Below are 24,106 nucleotides of genomic sequence, written 5' to 3'. Positions count from 1 at the left end.
CTGGGTGAATGCTCCAAACACAGAGCAGGGATGCATATTTGGCCTCCCCTGTTTCTTACATTCAACTCCTACAGGCTCAGGTTTGATTCTGCTGTGGACTGGAAAATATCACTGACACATGGAAAACACATTGTGATGCAGAAATAACCTGCTCCCTTATTAAATACTGTTTAAAAGTTTGAAGCCTGTAAATGAGTCTGCTAAGTGCTTGTAGTTCCAGGAGCAGTGAACCTTCCTTATAGACTTATTTGAGATAGAAAGGACTTCAGGAGAGAAAAAACCCTCATGCTAATTCCCAAGAATCAAGTGCCATGTTTTAAGAGTACACTGCTAGAGTGGCTTCTGGCACAGTGAGAACAAGGCTTGAAAAACAAGGAGTCTCAAAGACTCCATTCAGTCTCTTATTTCGCATCTTTACAAATCTCACACACATCACCACTGACATTATTTCCTTGCAGCTATTTCAGAGGCTTACTTAACACCCTGGGAAAAAAAATGCCTTTCAGTATGAACTGGCTCGGATGCTTTCTCCTGAAAAATAATACACTCGTAGGGAGAGAAAAAAGCAATCTTACGTGAGTGATTTTTGGATGAGGACACGTGTCAGTGGGAGGAGCATGACAGAGTTTTTCATAAACGCACTTGCTGGGCTTGCCATCTTCTTCACACCAGACACACTTATAGTCGGGGTGGGCGGCAAGGCACAAGCTGCAGTCACTTCGTCCATAAGAGCAGTTGTACAGAGTCACTGAAAGATGAACATTAAATGCACTTAGGCATTTCCTTCTGTTTTAAGGATATTCAGTGTGCTTTAGGAAGAAAACTAACCCTATGTACAAAGTTCAGTGGAGTCACATGGGTAATATGTACGCTCTGTATTTAACCCCTGAATGATGTTGAGAGAAAGTTGTATTTTTCCCTCTACAAAAAGTCCTGAAATCTATCCATGTGCAGAGTGTGAATAAACTATCAAGTAGAACACAAATATAATTTTGTCACTCAGGCACTGTCAAAACATTCAAAGTCCTTACTTTGACTAACCTCAATAACTGATACAACTGTTCAAAGATTAGTTAAAAAATCAGGTCCTCCTGGAGCACCAGAACTCAGATGTGGAAGGGTATAGACTGCATGGGTGTCAGTAGAGACTGACATCAGCTAGCATGGGACCTTTGCCAGTCACAGACTGAAAGGAAGAGAACTGCCTTTGTAGATTGTTTCCAGGACTTTTAGGACTTTCCATAACCATACCTGAACCAAACAGACAGTTGACATTTAATGAAGTATTGTCCTTTGTTCAAGCTAATAGCTCTTCATTTCTCTGTTCTTCTCTATTTTCTTGCTTTTGTTTTCCCTTTTGTCTTAAACTGCCACCCTGATGTATGCCTTATTCCTTCTGTAGTGAAGTTTAGTTCTAGCTTTTCTGAGCCAAGAAGTCACATCTGACAGTTGTGTCTCTCTTACTGATGAACCGCAAACTAACTGTCCCAGACACTAAGCTTGTTTTGGCCCCCATCAATCTCTAGCCTGAACAGTCACTGAACAAAATGAATTTTCTCAAATACATGGAAAGCCTTGAGACACAGCTGGTGGTTCAGCACCAGACAGAGAGCCCGGGCTTGCAAGAAAACATTTGGAGATGCACTTGAGAGCTAGCCCAGAAGAAACCATGCTAAAAAGATGCCACATGTTTCTCTAGGGGAAGTGTGCAAGTTGTACAGATTACCCAGTGTGTGAGTGCTGTGCTTCCCTGGAAAGGTGAGCTGGTTATTGTAAACAGGGAAACTTCTTGCTCCCTTCTTTTCTGCTCCTTCTTTCTTTTCCCCCTGCTTCTCTACACAATTTGCTGGTGTTTTTCTGGCTACACAGCCTCTCACCGTCTGCCACTGAGGCTCTGACACTTGTTGAGTCTTCTTTTAAATCAACTTAACTTACCAGAACAGCAGAAAACTATCTAGGTTTCCTCCTGTGCTCTTTCAAGAGTTAAATGTGCTCACAGATGGGAATGGGGAATACAAGACAGACACTCAACATCTCCCTTTTCCAGAAGCGATGAGCTGTTTCATGTGCTCATTACATCTGAAGAAATAGTGGCCTTAGTGACACTGTTTGTTTTTTTTCAAAGGAGTTTCATCCTTAAAGATGCAGGAACCAAAGGAAATAAACAGAAGTGGACAAGGGTAAATCCCTTTGAGATCACATATGGTGAAGGCCACTAAAAATGTCTATTTAAAGAAATCTTTTATCCTTATACGAGCAGGACTCTAGGAAGGACACTGGAAAACCACCCTCCAGCCACTAACATTTCAATGCACTTGATATATTCCTACATAACAGCGGCAGCAGCAGCTTTTAAAATCTAATTCCAAGAGACTACCATGGCACATTTCTACTGAAATGAAAAAGTAAAACAAAAAAGCTAGCTTTCCATTATTTTTTCAGCAGTGGCCTTATTCCCCTGCTGGGCATGAACAATATTGTAGATGCCCAAAACTTGGTGACAGTCTCTCTGCCACTTGCAGGAGAGCATGTAATCTCATTTGGGCAGTTTTTATCTCAATGCTGTAGATTTGAAACCCTCAGCATTCAGTTTCATAGCTCGTCTTTAATATAGTATCAGGTTTTTATTATTTTCCTGACACTGAAGAGTTAATGCAATGATGAAGTCTGATTTTAACCCTTCCTACCTCTAATCAGTGTATCCACTTGATTTCAAGTAGCTTTACCAGCACAAACTCAGTTGAGGTATCATTGGAAGTGCATGCAAAACTAAGGGACTTTGACATTTTTAACAATGAATAAATGAGAAAGAGCATCCATTTGATTCAATCTATAGCTTGAATTTCCACGGAATCAATGAGCATAAAGCAGGAGTAGCATAATTTGCTTCATAAACTGAGCACATCGTTACAGAAGTCTCTGAATAACAAACATAGCACAAGAAATATTTCTGACAGTTTGTGTGTCAGCTATCCACTCTGTATGTTGGATGTGAATGTAGTGCTGGGGAAAAGCACCAGACTGACAGCCCTGGTACATTGCTGTTTGCTTATATAAACAAAAGAGACAACATGGACAGTGGCAAGGAAAAGTTTCCTTGTATCTCTGCTGCAAATTGCTTTTGTAGGAACCAGTTGCTTCCTTAATCAAGCACACTGAAAGGTTCCTATTACACAGACACTTGAACAGGTAATGTTGTTAACCAAATCTTTTCCTTGCCTTCTTAAACCTGGCATTTCCCATGGCCAGCAGGTGCAGCATAGGAATACGTTTACTGAATTACTTTGTTATCTTTCATTGGCTGGACAGGGATTTTTATCCCATCCCTCAGCAAACAATGTCAGCACAGCAATGTCTTAATGTCCTTCACATCCAGTTGCATAATGCAATGGAGAAAGCCATGGCCTTAAAGCATTAACCACTCCCCCTGTCCACTGATCAGCTCATTAAATGTATCAGCAGCAAGCCACTCATTAGATTCAGACTCTTATCCATCACCTTGAGATACCAGCTGTGATATCATTGATAAAAAGGACAAGGGATAAAAGGGGTATATTGGATTTCATACTGTTCAGAACCCCTGATGGCTTGAGATGTAAAAACACTATCATAACTTAGTATTCACTAAGTGTTACAGAAAGAAAGGGTTCTTTCACTGGCAGGTTCAAAGGTGCTTCTCAGCAGCAACCATATACCCAAAGCCAATTCTTTTCAAGATGCATAAAAACACATTACACTCTGGATTTCATATGGCATGGAAGTTTAAAAGACAGAGAGAAATGGGATTTAAAAAAAAATCCCTTTTATAATAAAAAGAGACATTTGTTGATAATTTTTCAATTCCCCTCTTGCAAGGGTTCTATATTTCAATTTGAATGATAACATTTCTTCAATAATATAGCTACTTTTTTTTATATGTTTTTCCCAGACTTGGAAAAAAGACGTTGGGAATACTTGGTCAAAATTCTGCAGTTTTAAGCATGACAGTCTTTGGAATGGAAATTAAGACAGTGTGAGATTGTAATATGACCTCCCCATAACATTCATTCCAGGTCCTCTTTTAAGTGCTTTCAACATTACACACAGAGCCATGAGGATAATCTTCTAAAAAGCATAGTTTTATAATGCCAGTAAGAAGGGGAATAAATTTAAATATTGTACAATTGGAAAAATAGCCTCTGAAGATTTCATCTGCAAAGGAAATTACTTGGGGTATTAGTTTTCCTGATGTTGACTCATCATGCAAGTAACAAGTGTGTTGACTCATATTTTTTGCAATATTCTGCCCTAAACTTCAGTCCAAAGGACTGTAAGGTAGGAGGTCTCAGCTCCTAGATACTACTGCACTGATTTTGAAGGAGCTTCCTTACCTAAGGCTCACAGTTGTAATTGCTTTACTGTTGTATGTTGAAAGAAATAAGGATATTTATATTCATAAAGAAATTTTTTTATCAGAGATCAAGGCTTTGTAGTATAATTTTTGGTTTTTTTGGTCATAGAAATAAATGGATAAAGTAATGAGCTGAAAGCACACCAAATGTTTCTGTGTCCTGCTGATTACCAACAGACATAGGGACTGCAGAACCTGTCTGAGCTGAGATACAGCTAAAAGTTGAGATTTCAGGTGATGTTCATATGAGAGGCAATGAGAAGGATCCCCTTTCTAACATTGATGAGGAAAGTTCATTGAGGAAGGGAAATGGTCATTGAAGGCAATAATAATCAAACTACTTAAGTACCTTTGAACTATGAAGCTTTGCTATTAGGACTGCTCTTCAGAGGAAAAGCAATCTCGAAAATCATAGAATCATAGAATAGTTTGGGTTGGTTGGGACCTTTAAAGGTTATCTAATCCAAACCCCTGCAATGATCAGGGACATCTTCAACTAGATCAAGTGATTTTCAAGATTGCCCTGTGTAAAGCCAGGAGTTGGACTTGGGTCCCTTCCAGTTCAGGAGATTCTATGATTCTATGATGATTCTACTCAGAGCCTCATCCAGCCTGACCTTCAATGTTTCCAGGGATGGGCCATCTACCACCTCTCTGGGCAACCTATGTCAGTGTTTCACCACCCTCATTGTTCAAAACTTCTCCCTTATATATGGTCTAAATCTACCCTCTTTCAGTGCAAACCATTACCCCTTGTCTTGTCACAATGGTCCCTGCATACAAGCTTGTCCCCTACTTTTTTATAAGCCCCCTTTAATTATCAAAAGGCCACAATAAGGTCTCCTCAGATCCTTCACTTGTGCAGGCTGAACAACCCCAACTCTCTCATCCTTTCCTCATGGGAGAGGTGCTCCAGCCCTCTGATCATTGTTGTGGCCCTCCCTCCTCTGGACTTGTTCCAACAGGTCCATGCCCTTCTTATGTTGCAGGGTCCAGAGCTGGATGCAATACTCCAGGTGGAGTCTCACAAGAGTGGAGTAGAGGGAGAGAATCACTTCCCTTGACCTGCTGGCTACACTTCATTTGATCCAGTCCAGGATACAATTGGCTTTCTGGACTGCAAGAGCACATTGCTGGGTCATGTCCAGCTTTTTATCCACCAACACCTTTCTCTGCAGGACTGCCCTGAATGCTTTCATATCTCAGCCTGTATTTGTGCTAGGGATTTCTCCAACTCATGTGCAGGTCATTGTAGTAGGCCTTGTTGAATTTCATGAGGTTTGCATGGGCCCACCTCTGAAGCCTGTCAAGGTCTATCTGGATGGCATCCCTTCCCTCCAGCATGGCAACCATGCCACACAGCTTGGTGTCATTGGCAAACTTGCTGACAACACGGATGTTTAATGCATTGGATTAGTATTAGTAACTTCTGATCTGCCAGATTAAATTGTTTCACTCAAACCAGTAAAATGTACAAACATTCTTATTCACATGACTCCAGATTATGAAGGAATAGATTTCTGTTTACTGTAGTTAACCTCCCTTTAGTCCCATATTTCATACTTACCCATCAGTTTGCTGTCAATCTTGACCTTATCTGTTCTTATGGATAAGTTAAGCTGTACTGTCTCATTTGCACTATAGGAGAACTGGAAAAGATGACACAATAGAGATATTTATACCTTCATTTGGCAAGGTTAATTTCATGCATTTTCTATGATTCTCAATAATCAGAGCTGCTGTGAAAGTTTTAGAAGCTATCCCAAGCCTTATGGCCTTTTTTTCATCTTGGCCAAATACATTTATAGAAGAATGCTTTAATGAACCTAATCCTTCACAATCAGAATTTTCAAGTACCCAGGGACAGCAATATCTGAATACTTGCCTTTCCTTAATTTAATTTACATTTGGTTGTAAGTATCAAACCAGCAAAAGTACTGTTCAGATGCAGTAAGTATAGCTGCTGACCCTGCTGAGTTCTCCCTTCCCACACCATCTGGCCCCATTACTTCTGTGGACATGGCAGACTCGCACCACATGGAGGGAAAGTCTCTTGCATCTTTTGCAGTGCAACCTCCTCATTTTACAGCCAAATCATAAGGTTCACGTGCTCCAAGAATTAGCTTCTGCTCATGTTGAACAACAGCAGCAATAAGAATTGTTGGGAAGGAAAAATAGTAAAGAAAAATAGAGAGGCTTTATAAAGCAAATGCTTTATTGTTGTACGTGCTAGGCACAAATGATGTATAAATGCTCCTTAAGTTCTCAAAACTAGTATTAGTGAGATTGTAAGACAAAGTTTAAAGTCAGTGTAACATTTGTGAGCCCAAGTTTGAGCTTAGTAAATAGACTATTTTTAAAATATTATTTCCTTTTGCCATAAAATAAACCAAAGTGAAAGAAGCATAACTAGTGAGTAGCGAAACAATGACATACTGTTACCATTCTTACCATTCCCATTTTTACGGCTGTAAAATGGGAAAGGTAATGAATTGGTATGTGGAGACAGAAAGCACTAAAATTTTCGTATTTTATCCTCAATGATTTCACCGGATTGCATAAAAAGTAGAGAATAAAACGGTAATGGGCTCGAATTCCTCCAGAGACAGTTCAATGAATCCATGGATTGCATGGATAGAGAAATCAAGGAGAAAGATCAAGGGCTTTGAGCAGAGACCTCAGGAGCTCTGAGCTAAAGCTGTTGCCTTTGACTGCTATTGCCAATGGAGAATCTCCATCAGAGCTGATTTTCTTCTCTAAGAGAAATCCATATTACCTGTATAATTCTGGACACATGTAGCTACTGGAAAATTTAGAACTGAATATATTTGGTAGGTGAATGATATTTTTGCATTTACCTCTTTACTCGTGAATGAAAATTTTCCCTCATCTGATTCATCAACAGGAGCTTCGAATTCAAATTGACTGTTTCCAACCATAAATTTTTTACCCTATAAAAGAGAAAATTTCAGTTTAGAATTCGCATAGCATCACTAAGCATAGTAAAATATCACCAGGCAATATCTTGTTCGGCACTGGAAGCAATTAAGACCAAATGGAGAAGGCTAACCAGTTAGAGTTATCTTCCAAAGCAATGCTAGTGAAACACTGAGCTGGAGCAATCTGTTACTTTGCTGCACCCCCTCCAATATTTGTCCATGGTGGGCACACCAAGCAGTTCAAATAAAGCAAGAACATATCTAGCACTCCGTTTTAGAGAGCAATAACAAAAATCAAGAAATGTGAATACTAGATGGCTTCACATATCATGTGTGTTATTAACAGAGCTGTGTGAATTCTGCCCTTTAAGGTTTTCTCTGTAGGTATTCTGGGCAGAGCAGCAACACAGGAATGGCATGCACTGAATGCACATCTCAGCTCTTGCTGGCTTTCTCCTGCCTTACCATGACTCCAGCTGTATTTTCACAGGGCAGTCTTTGAAGGCAGCACCACTTTAAGGGTAATCCTGCCTCCTAGACACCTTCCCCTATATTCTCCTTACATTCTAAATCCATTCATTCCTGTCTTAAGGCCATAGCATATGCCAATACCTTTGCTGTACCAAGAAAACTCTCAGCTTGGCTGTTCTGTCAGTCAAGGAACTGAACTGGCTAAAAACCAAACACATCACGTCATGACACTTTCCGTGCCGGGTCATTCTCCTGCCCACAGGACAGCTGTGCAAACAGCTTTGCCAGAAGAAGCTTAGAAAGAAACGAGTAGCAAGGATATTTTCAGACAGTATTGCTGTTAAAGACTTATGAAATCAGAACCCATTGGGGACAAGACAACAGTCACATTTACAGAATGATAAAATGGGGAAGGAACTTTAAAGACCATCACACTCCAATACCCCTGCCATGGGCAGGGACACTGTCCTCTAGACCTGGTTCCTCAAAGCCCCATCCAACCTGTCCTTGAACACTTCTAGGGATAGTGTTCCCACAGCTAATTTGGGCAGTCTGTTCCAGTGTCTCACCATCCCCATTGTGAAAGATTTCTTCCTTATATCCTATCTAAACCTACCCTCTTTCAGATTAAAAAATGTTACCCCTTTTCCTTTCCCTGCAGGCCCTGGTAAAATGTCTCTCTCCATCTTTTTTATAAGCCCCCTTTATATACTGAAATTCCACAAAATGTCTTTCTGGAGCCTTCTCTTCTCCAGGCTGAAACACCTCAAGTCTGACAGCCTTTCTTCTGAGGAGAGGTACTCCAGACCTAAGATCATATCCATGTCTTTCCACTAGACCTGCTCCAACAGGTCCATGTCCCAGAGTTGGGGACCCCAGAGTGGAGTGGAGGAAGATAAATCACCTCTCTTGACCTGCTGGCCACACCCCAAGTTTATTAAGGGCTACAAGCACACATTGCCAGCTCATGTCTAATGTTTCATTCTCAAATCCTCCACAGGGCTCCTCTCAATCCATTCATCTCCCAGTCTGTATTGACATTGGGGATTTCTCTGACCCAGGTGCAGGACCTTGCCAGTGGTCTTGCTGAACTTCAGGAAAACTTGATTGTGATGCCTTCTGTGGACCTAAAGAACTATTCCCTGCTTTTGTCCAGAGCTGTGTGAGTCTTGGCACACATGGCAAAAAAATAATGGCTACTCAGTTCCTCTTTTCTGCTCTGAAGGTTAAGTACATTGTCTCCTGCTGTCATCTAGGCCTCTTGCTCTGTTTATTTGGAGGTATTTCTTCAATGATGGAATCACTGGTAACTCGTGGACCACTAGGTTTATCTAATTAGTACAGTGGAAACCTCTCCTGTTGTACCTTCACTGTGACAGGTTGGGCAGTGCACACAAGGGCCCACCAAGGTTTGGGACTGAGGAGCACAACCTTTTTTAACCAGGTAAAGGGGCTTACTCAAGTCTCTGGGAGGTTTATGTTATAAAGGAGAAAAGACTTTTTATTTCATCCTTCTCAGAAGGTACTTACAGAAAATAAGCTACTGACTGAGCTCTGATAAGCCTTGTCTGAACTTTTACAGCCCATTCTGCTTAAAAGAAAATGTCTACATAGTATACTCCAAGTTTTAAAGCATCTCCTTACAAATATTTTTTTTGGGGGGGTGGAGGTGGGGAATGCTGACTTGTTTTCCCTACTCCACATATTTCAATATTACATGTATTTTTCAAAGGTGTTCAAATTTTTTTTCTGCTGTGTAAGGTTTTCCCACATGCTTCACAGCAGGTGCTGGGAGAGCAGCGGAGCTTTGGTGTGTTTAACAGCTGATACCTGGAGTGCATTGAAATCAGGAGTTGCTATACCAGGCTCTGGAGCAGGAGGTGACAGAGCTCACAACAGTCTGAGTGCAAGAGACATGCAGCAAACACTGGGAAGCAGGTTACACATCAGACAACCACGACAAAGACAAATCCAAATGGGAAATTACTTTTAACAAAAATCTTCGGAGGGCTAATAAGGTTATCTTGATGCTGGTACATCTGTCTCTTCTACTGTGCCAATCTTTCAAGGACTCAGCTGGAGAATGTCTCTCAGAAATTGCATGCAATATGACTGATCAGTAATAAACTTTCCTCTCAACCGCCTGTCCTGGATGAGGTTATTCCCAAAAGAATGACAACAGCTTGGATTTACTTCTTCCTACTGAAATCCTTTCAGGAAAGGAGGGGCAGAAAAACAGTCAACAGCTTCTCCTCTTTCAGTCTATTTCTCTCCAGTAGAAGCCCTCATGAGGAGACTTATTCATTGTTCTTTAAGCATTCATAAGTTAAGAGGTGCTTACAAAATGTGTAAGCTTATACTTTCAGCTCTGCAGTAGCAATTGTAGAAACCATCCACCTCTTCTACTCAATATGTAAGCCCTTCACTGCTCATCTTTTAAATGCACAGTGTTGGCTAGCACACTTAGTCACCCATGATAAGGCAGGTTGTGCATTGTCCTTTTAAGTAAAGCACAGATTAAACCAAGATAATAGAACTAGTAGTTCAAAGTGACAACAGAACATTAATTTTTGCTTTGTCTAAGCAAGAATTTAGGCAAGCAAAATAGGAGGAAAATGGATATACCAGTGTTCTAATCAATAAAGAACTTAAATGTGTTCATAGCTGCATGACTTCTAGCTCCAAATACACTGTAATGCCCAACATATCTTGTGGCAAAATTGTTCCAGATGAGAAGCCAAATGCTATTTTGCATTTGGGCTGCAGGCCAGCCCCTACAAAATATCCATCCATGGCTTCTCCTAAGCCACCCTGATTTCCATGAGGTGTTTATCAAACATTGAGTGTAAGTCATGGCCTTACTCAAATGAACTTTCACTAATCAAAGCTACTGCTTCAAATAGCATGACCCCACAGGCATGACTGCCTGTATGATTACAACTATTTCATGCCTTATTTGTCTGTTATCACATATACTTAGAGGTGTGTGTATACAGCTGTAGTCACTGTGTGCCTGTTCAAGTCCTGGCAGTGCAGGCATTATTATTTTGGCTTAAAAATGCACCTCCGTACCAGGATATATAGAGCATGACAGAGATGACATTCCCACATGGCTCTCACCCAAGAAAAATTACTCTGACATCAGCTGACACTCATTGCTCTCCACCGTCTTTCCAGCCTTGGCCCTACGTATTCATCTTGACTTCTTATGGAGACTTGAACTCCTTGTAAGACTTCCCAGCTCCAAGTTAAATAAATGCATACTACATCTGGTCTGTAGGCAAGCTATTAAACACTGCCTATCCATAACAAAACATTCAGTCCACAGGATGTGTCTCTGCCTTTGTTAAATGCATTTGATACCTCACAGGATTAAAAAAAGCAGCTTTTTTTCCATTCCCTTTTTGTTACTAGTAGTTCAGAAAGATAAAAGTGCTTATTCACAGAATCATAAACTAGATGAAGAAGTTTTTGGATTCCTGATGCTGTTTCACCTCCTTGGAGGAAAAGGGCTCACTAGAAGTCAAATTCAGCACATCTAGATTATGCATCCATCCTGAATTTGCTCTTGAGTGAGAATGGGCTCTTCCACTTATTATCAAGGGAGCAGTGGAAGACTTTCCTATTATGCAGAAAAACAGCTCTTCACATTGTTAAACAAAAGAAATACAAGTATAATCGCTGGACTATTGTTTTGGCTTTAGCAAAGAGAGTTGTGGCCTTCAAGAGGAGTGCTGTGTGCCAGACATCCTATCAGAGACCAGTCCTGGCATCTTGGAGAACAGACCAAATTCACCAAATTGCTTTTCATTGTCTGCATATATTTTAAGGTGTTCAAGCAAAAATGTTTAGATTTGAATATATGTTTGCATAGCATGGTCTTCATATATGTATATAGCAGTGACAGACAGCATGGTCTTCATACGGTTATAATGCTTATGGATCACTTTCTACCCTTCTCTGGATACCCTTCTTACATTGTTATTCTTCAAACCTGTTGACCCTTTTCCATCCCTTGGCAGGAGTAGAGGTGATAGAAGGAGTTTATAAACTATATAGTACTCCAAGTTAGCAAAGGAAAAATTCCTTAAAAAAGAAAAGCACCGTCTTTCCCTTGATAGATGGCTGGTAGTTATAGAAATCAATGAATTCCCCTGTGTATCTACCATCAATTCTCATTTACAGAAAGACAACAGAGAAACAAAGACTAGAAACTAAGAACAAATCTTGAGCCATCACCTAAAAAGTGATTTTTAACATCAGTGTTATCCAACTAACAATAACATTTTATGCATTGCATAGGTTGAAAACAATTAAAAGCTTGGGGTCAAACTCTGACTTCTTAGAACCTTTGTAACTTATTTTCTGGAAGCAAGTACTGAGAAAGAAAAGCCTTTGCTATGGTTGGGAAAATACCTGATCTTCTGGCTTGATGGTCACACACACAAAAGCAAAATATAATTTTATCCAAAATAATTCCATATCTGAATTCATTTTTGTGTTTGAAGGTGAGAACTGAACTAAGCACACTGAGTGATGTCATTCTAGAACAGCAACAGCAACCCCCAAATATTTAATAAGCAAAAAGATATGAAACATTCACAATTCCTAAATCTTCTCTCATTTCATTAGTTGAAAAATAATTGTCCAGTGTTTCAGTAGGTCCAACTTACATCCTTTAAAACGACTCCTCCAATTTAGTAGTTAAAATATTTTCTCCAGCTTTAGTTTAGGGGTGTGGATGCAGTTTAAGTGGCATTTAAATGACAGCTAGATTTGAATTCATCTGCTTACCTGATAGTAAGCTAGATGTCTTCCCTCAAAATGCACCGTTGTTCGGTACTCCATAGGTATTATTGGAGGGTCAGGGTTTAGAAACTGTGGGCATTCGTCTTCCTGAGGAGAGAAACATTTTTTATGTTATTACAAATAAAAAGTCTTATCACAACAAGCTCCAATGGCCTTCGGACAATAGAATGATTGTTCTCAAGAACTTCATGCTTAAAATACAGTGACAGATTTGATTACACCCTTTCAAATTAGACATGCTAAAAATGACTGTAGCATATGTCAAAGCTGTGGGTGATTATCTTTCCCTGCCTTGAAATCCTGTTCCTCCCATTGAAGCAAAATAGTAAAAGGAACAAAAATATCCTTTCAGGAGTTATTCAGTCTCACTGCCCCTCCTCAATCACACCCTTAAATTCCCACCCCCGCACTGTCACTAAAAAAACCCACCTTACATTTCTGTAGTTAACTTTAGAATAATTTTAAAATCCCTAATTCAACCAACTGATATGAGAGATAAAGCAAACAAAATATTGAAGCGTTCTAATAAAAAACCAATAACCTTATTTTAAAACATTACCATATTTTGTTTAATCACATCCTGTATTGAAGAGGACTCTTCACAGATATGTCTCTTCCAGTCCCACTGGCAATTCCATCTATTGCTTGCACAGGAATAGCATCTACAAATATAACATGGTAGTCATGACAAACTGTCAGGCTTTTCCCCCACTGACTAAAAAAGCAAATGAAATTCCATATTTAATCATGGAGGGTGGATCAGTCTGTTACAGTGTCCTTACTATATCAAGCTGAAAACTTCATAGTAAGAACAGTTCAAGAACCCCAGTAAGCTATTTTATCCTGTAAATATTTGAGCAAATCAGAAAACCACAGCATCTTGTATGAACTTTGAGATCAAGCCTGAGAGGACTGAAAATGATCTTGATCAGCCTTCAGACATAAGGATGAACAGAGGGTTTGGGCTAGCTGCACCTGCCCTGGAGCAGCAACATCTCAAGCAGGGCAGATGCTGGGGGCAGAGTCAGCTTTGACTGTCCTATTTGAATGCACTGCAAGCCAAAGCACCAATCTATCATTTCAGTAAACATGTAGGCAAGCAGATGTCCACTTTGCTCACCTCGAGATATGTTAGGAGCTACAGAAATGACAACCCAATGAACTGGCCTTTAATTATATGTGCCATGAATATTCCTATTCCACACTTAATGTTGCTGGCTCACCTGATACCCTTCAACTATTTTTAAACTCCATTAAAATTTAAGAAAATGGATTTGGACACTGGCAAATTTTGTAAGTCCCAAAGGCTTAATTATGAAATGATTGAGTAACTCAGCTGTCAGGTACCTGACACTCCATGCTACAGGATCTAAACACTTAAGAAGCTGAAATACTTACGGTTGATTTTCAACAAGATTCATTGCTTCTTCACAGTCATAAAAAGGGTAAGTATGTGATGCAAAAAATATCTTGTTCTTTTCAAAGGTTAACTGAAGTGGAACTGAAACATGATCTATCACAAGAGAAAAAAAAATTATCCAAGTGGTTGTTGAATTCTTCAGCTCTTGAGTTAGATGATACAATGATAATACTTCTATTATTTTGCAGGACATAAGCAAATATTTAACTATACTGTTGACACTCTGGATCTCATGACTTTAAGTCTATAAGCTCTGTTTTGCCTTTTTAAGCTTTACAAAATTTTCAGCACATGGTTCTCAGAAAAAAAGCAGAGATAGAATAAAGGGAAGAAAAAAATTACAGAATTGTTTTATGGAAGTATTTCTCAGTGATGCTATCATCATGCTGGAATTTTAAAGAATCTAGAAGAACAAGGAAAATGAGTAAGGAGGTAATTGAACACATGAAAACTGGCACAAGAACAGTCATTTTTAATAAAACACTTTATAAAATATGAATTTGTCTGCATGTAAAATTATTTCTTTCATTAGTGAATTAAAACCGTTGTCATGTGAATTAAAGCAAGTGATCTTTGTGGTTAATGCCCAACAGTGCCTGCAATGCTAGGTTACCACAGGCACTTGTGATCTTCAGTTTGCCCTACATGATTTCTCCACAAATGTACTTCTTGTCTGGATTATTACTAAACTAAGAGTGGTGCTTTCCTCAGTGAAACTGTTTGAAATACCTTTTACAGAAATCATTATACCCTTATGGCAAACTATTTCACAAGCTATTGAGCAATTTCAAACTCTGCTTTCCTTGATCAGAAGAGACCTTCAGCTGCTTGGCTGGAAGTTACCTTTGCCTGCACTTGGTCCCCTTGAATATTTCAGACTGATAGGAATGCTAGGGGATTTCCTAACAACAGGACTGCAAAAAAGCATTCTTCCTAGAAATGTCCTATTCCTTTTGGAACCGACCACAACTAAAGTAAGTCAGGCTTTTCCACCATCGCTAGGATTTCTTACAGTCACTGGATGTCCAGGAATTTTGTCATATTCTGCCAAGAACATACAAATATCACACTTAAAAATATCTTAAGGGCAGAGGTCAAGAGGATGGGGTCAGACTCTGAATATGAGGAAAAACATCTCTACTTTGGGGGTGACAGAGCCCTAGACCAGGCTTCCCAGAGAGGTTGTGAAGTCTCCTTCTCTGGAGATGTTCAAAACCTGCCTGGACACTATTCTGTGCAACCTGCTCTAGGTGAACCTGCTTTAGCAGGGGGATTGGATTAGATGACCTCCACACGTCCCTTCCAACCTTGTGGTTCTGTGAACCACTGCCTGTGTTCAGGTATCTGATGATCTTCTGAACATCCGTATATTACTTTTGAACATCCCTGTGCAACCAGCTCAGAGAGGCGTATTATTTTCAGGTGACTGGCTTACTCTTCTCCACTACAAAATATTTAGAGAATGTGAATTGGCCTTAAATAACAGAGTGCTGCTTTAACACTCAGCATAATCTGATACCGTGACTTATCCCAACTAGTGTAAAACTCAACAATGATATTTTAACATAATTACTCTCTCTGCAACTAAAACTGGATTTTGACCTGTTTCAGCCTTAACAGAATTGAAACTTATCTTAAAAAGTGCTTCCAAGCACTGCCCTGACCTCCCCATTGTCAAGACTCAAGAAATATAAGGGCTGAAAGAGAGGGTTGGGAAGCATCCCACTACAGCATAAGGGCAGGTGCTCTGTGTCAGGCTCTGTGCTTGGGAATTTCTATGCAATATGGTTCTAATCTGGCCAAGTGTTCCCTAATTTCTTCACTGAAGGAGCTGTCAAGCATTGGAAGGGGCTGCCCAGGTGGAGTCACCATCCCTGGAGGTGCTCAAGAAACGACTGGATGTGGCACTTAGTGCTCTGGTCTAGTTGACAAGGTGGTGATCGGTCACAGGTTGGACTTGATGATCTTGGAGGTCTTTTCCAACCTAAATGATTCTGTGATTCCATGATATCAAAGGCTGTAAGAGAAGCTGGTTTTTGTTTGTTGCTTCTTTCAGTTCTTCAAACTATAAAAAGCAGTGCTATGTAACCAGTTTCATTCCATGTGTTAATACATTAAGATGCATGAATTAAAGCATGAACAAATCACTGTCTAGGAAATTGCACAAGAATTATGGCTGGCAACAGACCTTAAGCCTATAATCAGTGGTTCAGAAGAATGATACAGTCTTTAATTATATGATCAAGTATTTTTCCACTGGGCTCACTATTGCAGAAGTTGAAGGACACACAGTAGAAGAGGTAGAAGCTTACGACAGAATGGACAGCCTTATGACATGGACCAGAAATCAAGCCACCAGTTGACTAGAGCAAAACTAAGACATCACACATGAAAAACCTCACAGTAGAAGCACATATGCATCTCTTCTGGCCCACTACTCAGAGTGGTTAGGCTAAGATTAGAGTAATTGAGTTTTGTCGGTCTGGGTCACAGACAGCACCTCCCTGGCTCCAGTCTACCTATCTACCAAGCTACTGTTTCAGGTTCCTAGTAGAAGCACTGGGAATGCTACAGCTTGTAAATACATCAATGGGAAATAGACAGTTCAGCAACGGACTATCTGGAAAAAGGGACTGGAAGAGGAAAAAAACCATCCTGCATGCATTTCATGTAAGAGTATCACATTAGAAACAGCCAGCTATGTTCTCTTCTCTTATACATGGAGGGTAGCAATATTTCTTTACCTTGATGTTTTGGTGTTGGAGGAATGATATCAGGTGGATCACAGATAATAACCCCTTCTTTCAACTCAGCAGTATGCATTGTTTCACCAAATGTACAGCAAACTTTGTCACTCGCAGTCAAAGCCGGCAATGGACTTACAGTCAGTTCCACCTGGAAACAAAATTTAAAAAGGATAAAATATTTTAACTGTTCTTTTTTGTTTGTTTGGTTGGTTGGTTTGGTTTGGGTTATTTTTGGGGTGTGTTCAGTGATGATAATATAGCTGGTATCACAGAATATGGCTTTTCTTTTCAATTTTTATTTCTTCCCATCTGGCAATCTTTTCTTCTTATAACTCTATGAATTTTTCCAGGCTGGGTCTCTGTTGAATTAGATTGATACAAAATCCTCTTGTCTTGTCAATGCATTAGATCAGAACAAAAATGTCTGTTGACAGCACCAAGTTTAGCAACAGTAAACAGAGTGGTTAACACTTAATTCCTGACAAACTTAATCAAAATTACATTAACCTTAGGTGTAACTAGTGAATAATGAAAACAAGGCTGAATAGTCTGGAAATGCTGGAGTTTGAAAGGGGTGAACAGAAAAGTGCCTTGCTTAAGACTCAATGCAAATGCAAAAATCCACTGAGACCTATCATTACTTCTGAGCAATGGTGAGATCTTAACCTCCTAAGGGAAAGACTGCATGTCAGAAACTAGAATCATAGAATCATGAAGGTTGGAAGAGACCTTTAAGATCAAATCCAACCATTTACCTGTCACTCCTCTGTAACCCTTAAACTATATCTGACAGTGCCATGTCCAGATGCCTTTTAAACACTTGCATGAATGGTGACTCCACCACTGCCCTGGACAACCAATTTCAATGCCTGACCACCCTAAAAGTAAATAAGATGGGGAAACTTAACAAGGAAAGAGTAAACTATTGAAATGAATTTTTGGATGCTGTACTTGATTTGGTGTTTCAGGTGTGTTGCTTAGACAGTTTAACTTTTTCCATTTTGCATTTTCAGTAGAAATGACAATCATCTCTTTCTCACTGAAACCAGTTACACTCTACTGAACATCTTTATTCAACATAGAAATGGCCTTAACACAATGCTGCTGACATCATTTAGAAATGGAATTAAACTGAATTAAATGAGAGTTTCTTTATTTCTGATTAAGAGGAATTAAAATCATTTTACTGATTTTACTTGCTGAGCACCCTGGGGAAGTCCTCAGTCTGCACTGGCATGCTCCATTTGAAGTTAGAGCAAGCTATGACACTCTGGTCACACTCCAGAAACTCAATTTTGTTGTCACAGAGTCATTTTGCATGCTGAATTTACCTTCTCCATGTACCCAGACAGACTTCACTGTGTAGGCAAATCCACTGCTGATTTTAAAGCAACAGCTTATGGCTTCGCTGCTTACTTAGGTTTATGCTTAAGTAAGCTCAAAGGGCAGCATGAATTCTCCCCTACCAATTACTTTTTATGGGTTATACAACATTGTGCAACACTTTCATAATATTCAGATAAGTGTAAGTGCTTTATCATCCATATTAGTGCATCACTTCGGTTTACAGAGAAGGTCAAAAGGAGCATTTCTTCTTTATCATCCATATTAGTGCATCACTTTGGTTTACAGAGAAGGTCAAAAGGAGAAGAAAATGTGAACTGCAACCTGCAAGAACAGGCCAGAAAGAGCACTGTGGGAAATGCCAGAGACTGAGACATCCAAAACAATATCCTATTCCTAGTCTCCATGGTGCATAAAGAAATGCAGATTTTCATTTTCCTGGTAATTGCAACAATGTGCTTTAAGAAAATGTAGGCAAAGTGTTTCCTTGTCATACCTTAGCAGGGGCTCTGCGACTCATGTTTAGAGGGTCTGCACTAATGATAGTCACACATGTGCCATTTGGACTCCACAGCCAGTGGTTCTCCTTATCAGCTGTTCCACAGTCTGCCTTCTTTGTGCACCTGACAAAAAAAGAACAGAAACCAAAGAAATGTGATATTATAGCTGGATTCTGCTTTCTCTGAACTACACAACAATTTCAGGATTAGAGACTGAAATTGCAACACAAGATGACTACAAATTTGCTTTAATATTGACTAGCAGTGTTGCTATTAGAGAATTTTAAACAGAATAAGTGATGCAATAACTATTGATGGTTTGAGGTGTCAAAAGCAAGTGCCTACATTATTTTGGACACCACCTTGAATCAGACAACCCAAATCCATATAAAGGCAGTAATATTTAGCACAGGAACCATCAGGCAATGGTTCCGTTGATCATCTGAAATCAAGCTGATTAATCTTCATTGTAATACATAACAACATCCTGAATCAGTGGGCACAGCCTGTTTTTCTGCAGGTCATATGGCAGGCACCTATGTGTTGCTGGTGTTAAGACACAACACAGAGTAAAATGCAAGGGAGGAGCATTGCTGGGGGCATGCAAGCTTGCAGAGAGCTTCTGTCAAACCACAGCACTAGAAATGTTACTTTCATAGTGAACGTTTTCACTAACTCCTGCCACTATTTAGACCTCTCCCTGCCAAGGCACTGTCACAATTACAGGAAGACAAGCAGTTGTGCAGCCTCACCAAAAATACTGGGAGATTTTCCCTGCTCGAGTACAGGAAGAAGAGATGCTGCAGCACAGAAGATCCACATGTGTCTACACAAGTTTGTTTGTCTGTATGGGGACAGTCCCGTGTATTCTTTCCATTCTGTGCAAAGTTTAGGAGAAAATGCTGTAGGATCTCTGGCTGCTGTAGCACACTATTAATTAATCGGGGGCTTTAATGCCTGCCCAGCTCTGTCAATCCTCCTTTAAACAAATAATTTACATACATAGTCTACATTCATGTAACATATCCGTAAACTCACTATGTGCTGCGTGTGATCATGAGACAGAACTTAAACTTTAAAATGAAACAGTTTTTTCTCCCCATTGGAAATAAATAATAGCAAAAGTGAAAATTCATGTTTGTCTGTTCTCAGGAACCATTAATATTTTGAGATATTGAGGTCAGTGGTCATATCACAAACCTGAAGGGAAATCTCGGGAAAACTGGCTTTTTTAATGATATATGACATGGCCTTCAACTCCCAGCAGCCAGGAGGAGTTCCAAGGTTTATATTCCAAATCCCCAGGTTTCATCCACTGAAACCTATGCTGGCAGAGTTACAGTGTATTACATAAACCTGCATGCACGAGTTTCTCCGCAGTGCTCCGTATTATGCTACATCAGGCTGATAGGTAACCTAATGTGATAGTTCATATTTTCAGGCAGGAAGCTAGAAGCCCAAAATTCATCTGCATATTATAATTAAACAACCCCTTTGTTCCAACAGCAAGAAGTTAGAATCACTAATTCCCAACCACTCATGCCAAGGGGTTAATTAATTTAGTAGTCAAAAAGAGAACTGCAGGACTGCTCTTCCCTCTTGGCACTCCAATCAATGCAGAGTGCAAAGAAGAGACATTCCAGAGCTGTTCAGTGCTGTCCTAGTTTACATGTGTTTGAATATTAATTCAGTGAACCTCTGCAGATAGTCAGCCAAATGCCACATTCTGCTCTCTTACAGGTAGGTGAGTGTTCCCTGTAGCTACGTGTCTTGACAGACGATGTTTATATAAAACCAGTATTTGAGCTATACACTTTATTTTTGACACGGAACATTTTTTTTCTTTTATGTTCTCTTTTACAGTTTTCTGCTCTGCTTAAAATACACACTATATTTTATGAACTTGAAATAGGAAGCACTCTTTTAATTTCTGGGAGAACATTTGACCATACAGTTTGGAGAGTGATAAAACATACAGTTAGAAGATGTATAATCATTCTCAGTACCAGCAGAAAAGTATATGTTTTCCCAAACTAATCAAATCTGCGGAAGTCAATGAGGACTCTTTGTGTGCACAGAATATTGATATCCATGTCTGTGTGACAAAATTAAATCACTGACAGGAGTGTAAGGCTGAGTACAAAGAGCTGGGAGCCAAACACTGAGCAGCACATGTCAAAACTCGAGCGATTGCACTGCCTGCCCCCAGCAAACAGCGGCAGCACTCACTCACCTGCCCTCTCGCACACACCAGCCGCAGTACGGGTCCCTCGCCTGAGCACACTTCTCACAATCCGAGTATTTGTGGCAGTCCTGCACAGGTAACCGGTGCACCTGCAGAACCCAAAGAAAGGCAAACCATAACACATCTGCAGCAGGCACAAGGAGACAGAAAGTTTTGTGGACTGAGCTGTACAGTATCATTGCCTGTGGCAGCAGAAAACTTGATCCTATATTAGTGTCATCAGAGCTCAGCTTGATTGTAACAAAATTCATACAAAAACAGAGGTAGGTTTTTTCTCCCTTAACAAAGTCCAAATTTGTGCACTTTTTCCTTCTTTATTCCACTCCAATATTAAATAATCTCTCTTCAAAGTAATGTGGGACATTGTTATAATCAAGAATCATGAGCACGTCTTATAAAAATTGAGCTTTTCAGTTCCACCAGTTATGTTACTTTTGGAAAACTGCATTACAGCAGCCACCTCAGGACAGCAACTGCATCAACAACACTCTGGATTCAAGAAACAGCTACTGCAGGATGGATACTTTCAAAATGCTAACTTGGTACTGGCTAGATAATTTTTTTAGACAGAATATTCTCCCCTCCATATCACTAGCATGGAGATAAAATTCTTTGGAAATGCAACCACCAGTGGCACTTTTAGCCACAAGGCATTCCACAAAGTCTGCACACATGAGAGAATCAGGGTGCTTTGGGTTACTGCCCTTCTCCATGCATAACCCTCCACCATGGAATACATTCACAAAATAAAATGGAAACAATTATGTCAGGAAGCAGCAGGGAAAAGAACATCATCAGTTCTCTCGTCTCATTCCCCCAGTAAATATACAGCTTCTGGTTTTGATTTCGTTTGGTGCTGAGAATAAACAACTTTGTCTTTCTTTGGTGCATGAAAAAGGAGCCATTTCTCTTAGCTACGCTGCTGAAATGATGTAAGAATAGAGCAGCACATACATCTACCTGTTAATGACTATGTTTTAAAGAGAGCAAAAAGTCTAGCACCAGTAATTCTGAGATGCAGACTTTCTCTTTTCCACCTTATCATCTCATGTAAAACAACTGGCAATTACAAAGCTACTTTGACAGTCTGAGTTTGGTCTTTTCTTCACATTCGGAGAGTTAAGGAAAATGACTCAGTTAAGGAAAATGTAAATGTTGTGCAGTTTTCTTGCATTTATTAATACAGGGGGTTACCTTTTCAGCATTCTCTTCTTTTTAGCTAACGGGAGCTGAGTTACTTGCACTCTGTTTCACTAACTGGTACCCATGAGTAATTTAATATCCAGCCAATGGCTTTTTTTAATGACAGAGTATTTCTTCTATAAATCTGGCAGGGAGAAACAAGCCCTAGAGATTGCTGACCCTGAAAGTTTTAAATGAATTTAATGATTTAAAAAAACCCAAACAAACAAACCAAAACAGCAGCTCCTTTTACAGCTAGTTTCAAAGTGCAAAGAAACTAATTTTAGATATTTTTAAATTGGCAATCTAAAACACAGTGTTAAAAACTAAAACAAGAAACAAGCTAGTGATATTAGTGACTGACTGCCAGTCTCCTGCTTTCCTCCCAGTAAGGTATGTACCATAAGGAATCTGGGATCCTGCCAGTGATGTACACTTCCAATGAACCAGTCTGAGCACTGCAGGAGTGCTAGCCTCCTTTCCAAGGCCCCAAGAAGATGCAAAGGGTTTCTCCTGCTCTCTGTCCAACCTCTGGGAACAGAGGGGACTGACTTTTGAAAGCATTTGCTCCAAGCCACTCACTGCTATTGACACCACAGCAGAAGCTGGAAGATGTGGAAGGAGAAGTGAAATAGGAAAGGAAGAGGTTGATTCTTACTATGGCTCTTCTGTATTGTTCTTTCTTGTATTTCTCTCAATCTAATTTTTAAAGGTTGCTTCAAGTTATCACCTACCACATCACCACGTTCACTTTGCTAAAGTGCTTACAGAGCCCATGGAATTTATTTCCAAATGCTGAGGCAGGCTGCCTCTGCCAGGTAGCTCAGCAGCATGCATGCCTATCAGTGCAGCTAGCTAACCTTTATTGTTTACCTTATTTTAAATAACTCTAACTCATTTAAACTCCTCAAGCAGGTTTCTGATATCTCTATTCCCACAACTCACAGCCATGCTTAACCCAGGATTTCAGCATTTATTCTCCTCCCCTTGCTTATGTTGCTTCGTTTCTCCCAGCACTGAAGGCCTCCATTCTCCTCCTGTCTATCTGCTTCTTAAGGTGGGTGGGACTGCTCATTGTAATTAACTCCTGAAGATGACAGTAATGTAATGCCATTACAGAGCTCCCAACTAGCTATTCATGTTTAAGCTAAACAGGTTTTTTAAAAGAAAACTATTATTCACATTATTCAGAAACTGCAGTGTCTATGAGAGCTACTTAGAAAAGATTAAACTGAAATCCTTTCTTTGGCAGGGATTTGCTGCTTTCTAAATTTAAATGTTTTGTAGAGATGGAATGATTTTTTTGCATGTTTTGTCTGAAAAATTTGTCTGTGGCCTTTTCTAAATTCTACCAGTTCAAGCAGACTGTCACCAGAAAATTTGTCTTCCTTCAAGGCTGCTGCTATCTCTTACACTGCCCAGCAGCACATGCCATGGCCTGGTGTGGACCTCAGAGCTCTTACATCACATGCCACTTTGTCAAATGGGGTGCCAGGCCATTGAGAGTTTTGTGGACAACATAGAAGTTTGGAGTCCTGTTTCAAATCTGAACAGAAGCCAAATCAACTACTCAAAAAAAAATAGTAACCTCTCTCACACACTGCCATATTAGTAAATGCTTTATCAGTCACATATCTGGCATATTTTCCAATGTGTTTCCTAGGCTCAAAACCTTCAGCTAGACTATAACATTCCTGCAGAAGGAATTTATATTCATTCTTTTATAAAACAGTCAGAAAATATACTTCTTGCACTGTTTTCCCCACAGCCCCCCTCATTCTCCCTGTGCTACTGCTGCAGAGCATTTCCCATTTGCATGCCATGTCACTGTCAGGGCAGCAGATGGTCACAGGTGTTTCCTAGGCTCAAAACCTTCAGCTAGACTATAACATTCCTGCAGAAGGAATTTATATTCATTCTTTTATAAAACAGTCAGAAAATATACTTCTTGCACTGTTTTCCCCACAGCCCCCCTCATTCTCCCTGTGCTACTGCTGCAGAGCATTTCCCATTTGCATGCCATGTCACTGTCAGGGCAGCAGATGGTCACAGCACACAC

General features: G+C 39.9%; 1 protein-coding gene across 1 annotated transcript in view; it reads right to left on the bottom strand.

Moving 5' to 3' along the window:
• Window positions 1-24,106, bottom strand: part of PLXNB2 (plexin B2) — a gene marked incomplete at its 3' end in the record, with an annotated part of 59,622 nt that overhangs the window by 29,266 nt on the left and 6,250 nt on the right. The window contains exons 4-12 of the mRNA XM_009073614.1: window positions 20,854-20,954; window positions 18,617-18,743; window positions 16,774-16,924; window positions 14,008-14,122; window positions 13,169-13,271; window positions 12,595-12,696; window positions 7,249-7,341; window positions 5,958-6,039; window positions 576-748 (exon numbers count right to left, since the gene is read on the bottom strand). Coding sequence (XP_009071862.1) covers window positions 576-748; window positions 5,958-6,039; window positions 7,249-7,341; window positions 12,595-12,696; window positions 13,169-13,271; window positions 14,008-14,122; window positions 16,774-16,924; window positions 18,617-18,743; window positions 20,854-20,954 — 1,047 coding nt within the window. The remainder of the gene's footprint in view (window positions 1-575; window positions 749-5,957; window positions 6,040-7,248; window positions 7,342-12,594; window positions 12,697-13,168; window positions 13,272-14,007; window positions 14,123-16,773; window positions 16,925-18,616; window positions 18,744-20,853; window positions 20,955-24,106) is intronic.

This window comes from Acanthisitta chloris, unplaced genomic scaffold (genome assembly GCF_000695815.1).
Source record: "Acanthisitta chloris isolate BGI_N310 unplaced genomic scaffold, ASM69581v1 scaffold20604, whole genome shotgun sequence".
Taxonomy (NCBI): Eukaryota; Metazoa; Chordata; class Aves; order Passeriformes; family Acanthisittidae; genus Acanthisitta; species Acanthisitta chloris.
Note: the sequence above shows the minus strand (reverse complement) of the source record. Positions and strands in the feature narration are given on the sequence as shown.